General features: G+C 33.4%; 2 protein-coding genes across 3 annotated transcripts in view; one reads left to right on the top strand and one right to left on the bottom strand.

The window, feature by feature from the left end:
• LOC108778673 (putative peptidyl-tRNA hydrolase PTRHD1) overlaps positions 1–1,736 on the bottom strand; it is a 6,615-nt gene extending 4,879 nt beyond the window's left edge. The window contains exon 1 of the mRNA XM_018545910.1: positions 1,334–1,736. Coding sequence (XP_018401412.1) covers positions 1,334–1,519 — 186 coding nt within the window. The 5' untranslated portion in view covers positions 1,520–1,736. The remainder of the gene's footprint in view (positions 1–1,333) is intronic.
• Positions 1,737–4,132: 2,396 nt separating this feature from the next.
• Positions 4,133–9,914, top strand: Prx2 (Peroxiredoxin 2). 2 transcript variants are annotated; one of them, XM_018545902.1, is made up of 4 exons: positions 4,133–4,236; positions 8,612–8,764; positions 9,158–9,466; positions 9,617–9,914. In XM_018545902.1, exons 2-4 carry the CDS (start codon positions 8,631–8,633, stop codon positions 9,759–9,761), a joined length of 588 nt encoding a protein of 195 aa, XP_018401404.1. In that variant the 5' UTR covers positions 4,133–4,236; positions 8,612–8,630; the 3' UTR covers positions 9,762–9,914. The 2 variants fall into 2 exon arrangements, with proteins under 2 accessions (XP_018401404.1, XP_018401405.1); XM_018545903.1 differs by lacking the exon at positions 4,133–4,236 and adding an exon at positions 4,569–4,648.
• Positions 9,915–10,431: the final 517 nt, after the last annotated feature.

Below are 10,431 nucleotides of genomic sequence, written 5' to 3'. Positions count from 1 at the left end.
ATGTATAAAAATTGTAATCGGAATAACGACTCAGATTCGCATCATGTATAACCAAAAAATATATCATATAATGTTATTGTTTTTCTTCATTATTATATTAATTTTTGTACTGAAGATGGCTTCTTTTAGGGCCGAAACGTCTATTTTCACTTTTTAATTTGTATTTATATATATAATTATTAAATAAATATCGCTTATTATATCTAGCGTGTGGCTAAAGCTCTATTATTCATTAATAGAATATTAAATTATTCAGAAAGTTTGTTTTAAATTTTCTAACTTAAAGTAATATATTGTAAATTTAAAAAATTAACAATTATACCATTCGATAGAGCAAAGTTTCAGCTTTAAGAATCTGATTTCTTAATTGTAGTATGACGATTTTTAACGGAGTTATAAGCAATTAAAATAAAAATTTCCCTTTACTTTAACGCGCAAATAGCTCAGGAATAAAAAATCGTAGGAACATTTTTTAAAAACTGATTTTGTAGGAAAAGCTTCAAGCTTTCATAATAATCAACAATTTTCGCAAATATTTTTTGAACGTGAAAACCCACAAAGTGAAAAGAAAATTTTTCATCTTTTTCAGCTCGTAGTTTTTTATATGTAAAAATTACCAAACTCACAGAAACTAATAAAATATAATAACTTTTCGAAAGTAGATTTCAAGCTTTAAAACGCTTTTTCAAATTTAAATTTCATTCATTTTTTTACGGGGATGTTGTATATACAATTTTGAGCTAAAAACAAACTTTCCGAACAACTTAATAAAACCATTAATTTTATTTACCATTTATATTGATATTTTATTGTATTAATATTTGAAAAATTATGATAATTTATCGTACAATTTTTCGTATGTGTGATTATTATTACTAAACTGCACTAATAACCACAAAAAGGAGGAGCTTCTAACTATAATTATATTATTATACCATGCAATTATAATCACAAATACCAAACACTTTTCACTCAATGTATACTTTGCCTATATTTTCTTCAAGGAAAACAAATATAATTGACAAAACCTGATATTTGTTTCCCATTTCAAAATCAGAGAAATAAGAAAAGAGATTAAGTTTAAAAATATCCCAAAATCAATTCATTAGTTTAAAAAACTATTACTTCAGTGATAGAGAGACAAAATTGCTGAAGCTCCGAAAAAAAAATCTTGGATACTACGCTCGTAAGTTTAGCCGCAAAGAACAGACCTACAATGAAATAAAAGTTAATTCTCCCAGTGCAAATATGTGCATCGCGAAACAGACGTCTCGCGATGAAACGCGCGCGGATTAACAGCTCGCGAACTTCCCTCGCGAAAGTCAATACTTACTTCGAGGACCACCTTGTGCATGTTGTCTAAATCCGCGAGGTAGGCCTGCGTGTGGGCGTCATTGTAAGAGAGATGGATAACGGCGGTGCACGCGTGACACGCTTGGGCGATCACGGCGCCCAACGGCCATCCCATCGTCCTCGCAAGATCTCCCCGCACCACCACGTACTGAACTATCCCGGACATTTCTCTAGCGAGAAAGAGATCGGCTCTCCTTATACACACAATGTAGATTCGCTTCGGAAACGATCTTAAGGCGGAGAGCTCGGGGAAAAAAGACGGAGGAGAGAAAGGAACTGCCGAGAGATCTCTCTCTCGCGAAAATCGAGCCTAACGCATTCGTCTAATGTTTAATAAATATAAATAAAAAGTCCACCCCCCCCCTCCCCTCACACCTCCCCCCCTCCACCACACCCCAGGTTTCGATTAATTATTAGTAAGTGCCAAAAAGTATATTATCATTCTTACAAATATAAGAGGTATAACGCACACGCAAGATATATTCGCGTGTTATTTATATATCGGAATCGTGTATCCCGCCCGGGATCTGCGGCGCGACGTGACGGCGCGGCGCCGCGAAATCGCGCGTAGAAACACACACATTCGCTATAGCATCGTTCCTCCGATGTCGATGGCATAACGCAAAAGATGTATTATTTATACAGATTGTTGTTATTAAAGACAAATAACGCTGAAATAATTAGCAAGTACGACACATTATATGTTTACGAGACGGCGATTTATTCATACCCGACTCTCTCTTATTTATTATATTACTATTTTTATGCTTCTCTTTTCATTCTCTAAGATCTGCTTTCACCAATATAAGAATCACTTCAATTTCGGTTCAATTTTACTCTATCTTCTTTTAATTCTTAGATTTAGAAAAAAGAAAATATAAAAGAAAATTATTCCTGTCATTTTTTTTTCGGTTCAATTTACTTTTTGTCTTTTAATTCTTTGAACAATTTTCTTTGTTTTCTTCAAAGACAGAGAGAATGGACTGTGCGATCCGTATTTAAGTAATATTCAAATGTGACCGACGGTAACGAGAGAAAGGGACCGTGGGAGACGACCAATCTCCCTCCTATTTTCTCTCCCATTACATCGTTGAAAAGAAAGAGAAATGGAAAGAGATAGAGATTGGCCGTCTTCCACGGTCTCTCTCTTTCACACACACACACACATATACTTTTATCAATTATTTTGACAAATCGCGTTCACTCCATTCTCTTATATCTTTAGTTTTCTTCCAATTTTCAGAATTAGAAGAAGATAAAAGTGAATTGAACCGGGATTAAGGTTAATCTTACGTTGATAACATCAGCCTAAATAAAATACTTGTGCAAAAATGATCATAGCAGCGACAGACATTTATTTTCTATAAGGAGAAAAAGAAGAAAGGAAAGGACATTTGGCAATTTAAACATTCAAATCTTCATATATTTTTAAGAAATATTGCATATTCAAAACAAATCGAACGAAGAACTGCAAAGAGAACTTACCTTTAAACGATAACTTTCCGACAACTGTAGCGTCTGCCGAGAGAGGTTAACTGTCGTTAACCGTATGATAAATACAACGTTCTTCAAGCAATACCAATGTAAAGACGTCAGCTGAATCCAAAAACACGTAAATTAAATTGTAACCTGATACAATTTGGCTGCGATCGAGTAAATTCAGAGTAAAAGTTGCGAGATACTCCAACTTTGTGTCTGTCACCGCATCTGCTGTCACCTACCCGGTAAGTATGTAAATATCAGTGCGGCTAACTTCAGAAAATTCGTTCTCTCTTGGTTTCTATGGATGCGATGCACTTGGCGCTACGAATGCTTCAAAGCTTTCGCTTGACCAATCAGAAGAAAGAATTTTACTAATTGACCAATCAAAATACGCTTCGAAGTATTCCTAGAATCAAGTGAATCGTTACCTATATGGAACTAGTGTTCCTGCATTTTATACACATCTACCGAAAGAAGATTGATCTCTAGGGTTTATCTCAAATAAAATTGTCCAGATTCCGATTTTTTGAAATAATAAAACTCTTATTCTTCATTTATGAATTTCTTGCATTTATCAGTTTCCTTTCCTCTTTTAACGTTTAATAATCAAGTTTAATAACTTTTTAATATTTAGATAAGAATCTATCTCATTTTAAGTACAAAAATTATAATGATAGAACAAGAGAGACATTTCCAAGGCATGAAGAGACGTTCTAAAAATGTTCCCAGCATTCCCAGGATATTTCCTCTGGATAAGGGTGCATTATCCATTATTTATTGCGAATACTGAATATCTAATTATACATTTACTGTAAAATTTTAGTAGTAAATATAATAAAACGGAGCAAAAAAAAAGGATGTGTTTTTTTTATAGCTGAATCAAAGACCGAACTATGAATAGTACAGTTTTTATAGCGTTTTTAGTATTCAAAGTAAAATAGATTAGGTTTATGTTTATTCAGTCCACAGTGCAGCAATAAAAGACATATTTAAAGTATGTTATGTGGATAGGATGGGTAGTTGCAAATATTTAAAGATTTTAACAAACACTTTTTATTTTCTTTGCACCCTCTAGCGAATTTTGTGCACCCAAAACGATATGGAGGCCCACGCGAGCGTTTAGAAAGAAAGAGAAACGTTCCGAGTGTACAAAGTGCATGAATGAGTCTTTTGTTCCTACGTTCATGCGGTACGATGTACGGTAGCCGACCGCTAGATGTCGCGATGATTGCCAACACTGCTCGACTTCTTCGTGTGTGTGTGTATATATATATATATATATATATATAGCGGTCGATGCCGAAAGGTTCTTTAAGAGGCCGGTCGCCGGTGAATTCCTGTTCTTCATTATTCTGAGGTCTTTGGCGGTTCGCAGTCTTCTTTGAGGAAGCTCTATTCAAGGTAATTATCACCATTCCAAATTTTCCAAATCATTTTTTCGCTATTCGTCACGTTATTTCTCAATAGAGTTGACGTTTTGTTCAACGAAATTGGGATAAACCATTGCAACGACATGGACGACGCCGGATGATCGCTCTAGTTACAACTGCTCTTTTTTTCTATCGGAAAGCAATCGAGATTTGCCGGTTTATCGCTCTGACAAAGTTATACGTGTTTTTACGATTGAAACACCCGAAAGGGGATCCCGAAAACGAATTACATAATTCGAAGTACCTTTTACTGTTTCGTATTCCTATTTCGCGTGAATTGCGCTCTATTTCGTAACATCGAAGGTCAGTCGACGGAGAAAGAGAAATAGAGATATGGAAAGGATCGAGATCGCTGCTACCTAATCGGTCACCGTCACTATTTGGCAAGTCATGCATTACGAATATGTTATATTTTCTCACAATCCGTCGGAAGTTCAAAATGAATTAAGTTCGCGAAGCTTGCAAAGTAACGAATTCATTTGCATTATACTAGATTAGTGCATACTAAAACCTACCATATGAAATCAAAATTAATATAAAAGCGTATAAATGTTTTAAACGATTAAGTACTCGATAACGATAATGTAATACGTTATATTTGAGGATATACACACTTATTATTTTATTCAAAATTATATTGTACCACTGCATTTAAATACTTTATATAATAATCTCTTTTTTTCAATGTATACTAATCTAGTATAGTATAAGTGAATTTGTATATACTAATAATAAAGCCCATAGTTCACAAAAATGTAAAGGTTTGAACACAAAGATAACTGTTAAGTCATGTGAGTTGTAATCGTAGGTCAACATACGACAGATCTGTTTTCTATAGCTGAACTGTACAGTGTATACTTTTGAAACTTAAAAGAGATATGTATATGTTTGATATTTGGCGAAAGCAAGAAAGAAGTTCTAATGTAATCTAATGTTTTGACGTTATTATATGTAGTATGTCAAAACATTGTATGTCAATCTACAACTACTATTTCCATTCCACGACTCACAGTTACAGCCATCTTGTGCTTAGATCCTGTAAGGCAATAAGAACTGTTGCCAAGTCCATTTGAAATCCCTTTATTGCAATTTTTTTAATATTTTAGCTGCAATTTGGACTTCTCTTGTATTTCCCTCTCCAAAAAATCCGGTAAAAATTAAATTTGATAGAAATTCTGCTAAATTAGCAATGAATACAAGACGTAAACGATGAGCGAAAATTGGCCAATCACAGTAGTGTGATCACACAAAGTTTTTGTCTTTTGTTTTTTATTATGATTGTTCAATTCGTTTGCTGCTTATGCTTTATTATGTGCTTTATGTTTCTTTATGTGTTGTTAATTGACGCACAGTGGAAGAAATATTAAGAAAAATAGACAAAATATTAGAAATAGAAAAATTGGAGCTAGAAATTAAACGTAACACATAAAACAATTAAGATCAATTAAATATTAGAGAAATAAATTAGCAATAAAGATTAAGACGCAGAAAAAAGGTAGCCTCTTCTTATCCAAAATATGTTCTTCTAATAAACCGTTTCTTTGTTTGGAATACATTGCTCTTTAATTCTTTTAATGTAATCGATCAATTTTTGTGTATCGCAATACGATCATCGTTCTCGGAAACGTTTGCGTAAGCGCGACGAGAAGAAAACGACATCGATAAAGAATTCATGACAGATATATTTTTAATGGATTCCAACGTTCGTTGCGTTTCTCATTGCGTGAATTAACGCAATTCGCCGGCTTATGTAGGATGCAGAGCGATAATGATTGCATTCACGGGCATGCCTCGCGTATGGATTTATGCGCGGTAATCTTCATCAGCTAACGTCAAGTGAATTTCCGAATAATTACTGTACAGATTAGCCGTATTATCTCCTGGGAATTCCTTTGAGAATACCTTGTCATCGAAAATCAACAGAATTGTAGTCTAACGAGATCCTAACGGAAACATAATATACCATAAACGTGAAAATAACAAGTCGAGTTTTGATAAATATCAGTAATTATATGTTGTATTATGTATTAATTTATTATATCAATTGTATAATAGATTACATATACATATATAGATTACATATACCCAGACATGTCGAAAATGCCGACATGAGATGTTTTTGAATATAAGTTGCTCTCTACAATTTTTGGTGTAAATGTTACTCTGAAGAGTAAATCTCACTTTTAAAGATTATTAGAATAGAAATTTATTCACTTCAGCATACTTTTAAAGATTATTAAAAATTGAACCAGTCTTGAAAAATATGGATGGTGTTAGTTTTAAAGCCCATTATGTCAAATGCTCATTTTTTTTATTTTATGAAAAAGTTAATTATTGCAAAATTGCAAAAAATGTTATAAAAACTGTTGAATTCTGATAGAAGATACGTTTTAGTTAGTATTTATTTTTCGAAAGTGTTACTTTTAGTTTTGATTAAAAAATATGCAAAAATAGAATAATATGTTGATATCGGTACTCTTCCTCTATTATAGTTCAGTTATGAAAGGTAGATCTATTATATATACAAGAGTAAAAAGTAAATTTTGCAAGATTAGAGACACTTTATGCGTTTTTTTTTTTAACTGAAACAAATAAGAGGAGGAATGTAAGGTTGCGGTTATCGCTGAGTGCACGTTTATACCTAATTGAAATTGTGCTTGGAATGAAGCCATCTGACAAAGAAGTTTCGTTACAATGCGAGGTCATCCGTACGATTAGACAAAGTATCCTTTTCAGTGCTTCCCGCGAAGTCGCTTTACAAGCGAAGATTTTTCTTACACGATTTCTTTGTATGTGTGGTTTTCTCCTTTTTTCTTTCTCGTATAAAACCTCGGTTTATATGTATGTATCTGTTTTATATATGCCATTGTGCAACCCAAATCCCACCTGGTGTTCCATTCGATTGATCCCTCCTATTCATCCTGTTGGTCTCTGAGAAATTCTGAATCCAATTTTCTTTGAAGCGTCATTCTTGCATTATCAGAATTTAAAAATTGTCAAATTAATTTTTTATGTTAATTTAATAAAAAAGAAAACATAGAAAAGGTCTATGTAAATTTAATTTAATGCTTAGTCGATGTAAAGAAAGATATATTACTGATTTATAATTAACTGATGTACCAGGTATTCAAATAAATAAGCTGGCTATTTATAAAATCTTTTGTAGAGTCATTGTGCAATAATTTTTTCTTAGATCGACGGCTCATTTAAATAAAACATTTATTTACTCTCACAGTTTCCGACGAATAAATTGTATATGTTTAATCCATTCTGATTGTTTGTCTACGGTATTAGGGAATGTTTTTCAGACGCGTTATTTCTTATTCATTATTTTATTGTTACTGCAATTGACGTTTTAATATTTATTGGTGGTCAACGGAGATAACCGAAAAGATAACAGTATATGCATGTGTGTCGTCAATTTGATGACAAGTCGATACACGAAACACGCGAGGAACTTTACATAAGTTATCGTTGAATAAATGTTTAGCTAGTGATGGTGTTGGAGTACTTATCGCGCGAATCCACTTGTGCTAAGTGCGAACTTAATGCTGATTACTCACGAATTATGTAATCTTAAGTACTTTCATCAAAATACGATATTGCCATGGCATTTCCAAAAATCTTATCGCATAATTCGGAAACTTGTAAAATGTTTACATTCATGGGTCTATTCTTGAAAAGAAACGTATACGAAAGTTTAGGGAAATACTACGGTATACGTTACGTATACTATAGTTTTTCGTATACGTTTCTTTTAAAGAATAGAGTCCCAGGATCGTTTCTTCGTAGACAAGTTACAAGGATGATATAAAGCCTGATAACGAATTCGGTTGATGCATATTAAAGTCATTGTATGTACACTGATTTAATCTGTAAAAGTAAAATATAAATATTTTAAATTATAAAATACAGATTTTGCTTAACAGCACAATAAAATGTAGTGAAAATTTCAAGGTTTAATCCGTTTTTATATTTACATTAAACATAGTGCGCATATTGAATCCAATTGAATTCGCTATAAGACACAATTGAAAAGCACAGGTAGTAGAAACAGAGAATAACAATCCTTTCAAGCTATCAGAAACCGTATATTTTGGTATTCAATGGCTTTTTTTCATTTATATCTCTGGCTTTACTCGGATTCTGAGTTCGCGGGGCGATAAAAAAAACTCTGTAATGAATTTATCTTGCGGATATAGATGCAGATTTATTGCGAAACTTCCAAAAGAGTAGAAATTATTTCGTGTAACAATTCATTAGAAATAAGCTGTGCGTTATGAATGCATAATGTGATATCTGTGAAAAATAGATGTTATAAAGTTTCTTTGTATTCTTGGTTGTAGCAAATAAACAGCAGCAATCATGCCAGTACCTCAAATCCAGAAACCAGCGCCCGCTTTCGCCGGCACTGCTGTTGTGAACGGACAATTTAAGAATATCAAACTGTCCGACTACAAGGGCAAATATGTTGTGCTTTTCTTCTACCCGTTGGACTTGTAAGCATTTACGATCATACTTTCATGGGCAAGATATAACGAGACAATTATACAATTCTCAATTACTGCTACAAGAAGTGTTGTGTAATTGCTTAACATTTGCATACACTTAACTCTTAACTGATTCATTTGAAATGATAACAAAAAATGTGTTCTATTTTGAAGGTTATCTCTTTATAAAAGCTGTTAATTACATCAAGTTTAAAACAAGTTGTGTTACATGTTTATTTTAATTTTAATGAATAATTAGTTAATAGATTTAATAAAAAAGTACTTGAAGTTCAAAAGATTGATAGGAGGTACAACTTAAAAAAATCGTGTTTAAGATTTTTGATGAATAAGAATAAAAGCAGTTTAGAGATAGATAATGATTACATAAATATTCTACCGCAGCACTTTCGTCTGTCCGACGGAAATCGTCGCTTTCTCTGACCGAGCGAAGGAGTTCGCTGACATCGGCTGCCAATTGATTGCTGCATCTACCGATTCCCACTTCAGCCATCTCGCGTGGATAAATACGCCGCGCAAACAGGGCGGTCTTGGTGAGATGAACATTCCTTTGTTGGCGGACAAGAGCTCCAAAATCGCCCGTGACTATGGCGTCCTCGACGAGGAGTCAGGAATTCCCTTCCGTGGACTTTTTATCATCGATGACAAGCAGAACTTGCGCCAGGTCACCATCAACGACTTACCTGTAGGAAGGTGAGGCACTTGGACGATTATTAATACCGTGGTTAATTTATAAAAAATGTACTTTGCATCTCGCAGTATGAACTTTTCGAGCGTAGCATTCAAGCATGACATTTAAATTAATTTTGTCGTTAACAATAATTTTATGTTGCATGTTTGCAGATCTGTGGACGAAACTCTGCGTCTCGTTCAAGCATTCCAATATACCGACAAGCACGGCGAGGTTTGTCCAGCCGGCTGGAAACCTGGCAAGAAAGCTATGAAAGCCGATGTCGTTGGCTCGCTGGAGTACTTCAAGGATCAATAGACTATAAAAACCGTACAATATTTCTTCATATTTACTGTTGATCACACGCGTGTGTTTTATACTCTTTCGCTGCTGTTCGAATTAAACACGTTCACTTTTGTTTCTGTTTAGAATAGTCGGATATACATATCTCGCGACATTCATATTGAAATATCCGTCTTTAATTTAATAAACGGATTTATTTTCTATATATTCTTAGAGTGTATTTTATTATTCCACGTAGTATATGAAAATTACGAATCATTTCATATCAATGTTACGTGCCAGACGAGCGATACAGATTAATCGTGATAACGAGTATCAATGTGATTAAAAAATATTAAGTCAACGTAACAAAAATTTTGATAACGAAAAGTCTGAATAATTTCAACAACATATTGCTACATTAAAATGTAAGTTCAAGTAATAACAAATTTCTTATTTTTAATATGTTTAATATGATTATAACTTAATATTTTTTAATTGATCTCGTGTTATAATAATTAAGGTCGCGTTCAAAAATATTACTTCCAGTATCATTTTATCTTGTTTACAGAACACTCTGTAAACAACATCTCGGAGGAACTGGAGTAGTGTTTTCGAGCGCAGCTTAAAATGTAAAAATATGCGAGAGTCGAACTGCTAAACTGCAGAAAACTTCATTTTATGTTCGACATTTGATTTAATAACC

The sequence above is a fragment of the Cyphomyrmex costatus genome, unplaced genomic scaffold (genome assembly GCF_001594065.2).
Source record: "Cyphomyrmex costatus isolate MS0001 unplaced genomic scaffold, Ccosl1.0 scaffold506, whole genome shotgun sequence".
Classification (NCBI taxonomy): Eukaryota; Metazoa; Arthropoda; class Insecta; order Hymenoptera; family Formicidae; genus Cyphomyrmex; species Cyphomyrmex costatus.
This window is presented reverse-complemented; position numbering and strand designations above follow the sequence as displayed.

Coding starts and splice junctions, on each gene's coding strand:
- Prx2 (XM_018545902.1), top strand. CDS start 8,631: ATGCCAGTACCTCAAATCCAGAAACCAGCGCCCGCTTTCGCCGGCACT. Junction 8,765..9,157: donor TTCTTCTACCCGTTGGACTT/GTAAGCATTTAC, acceptor ATTCTACCGCAG/CACTTTCGTCTGTCCGACGG. Junction 9,467..9,616: donor AACGACTTACCTGTAGGAAG/GTGAGGCACTTG, acceptor GCATGTTTGCAG/ATCTGTGGACGAAACTCTGC.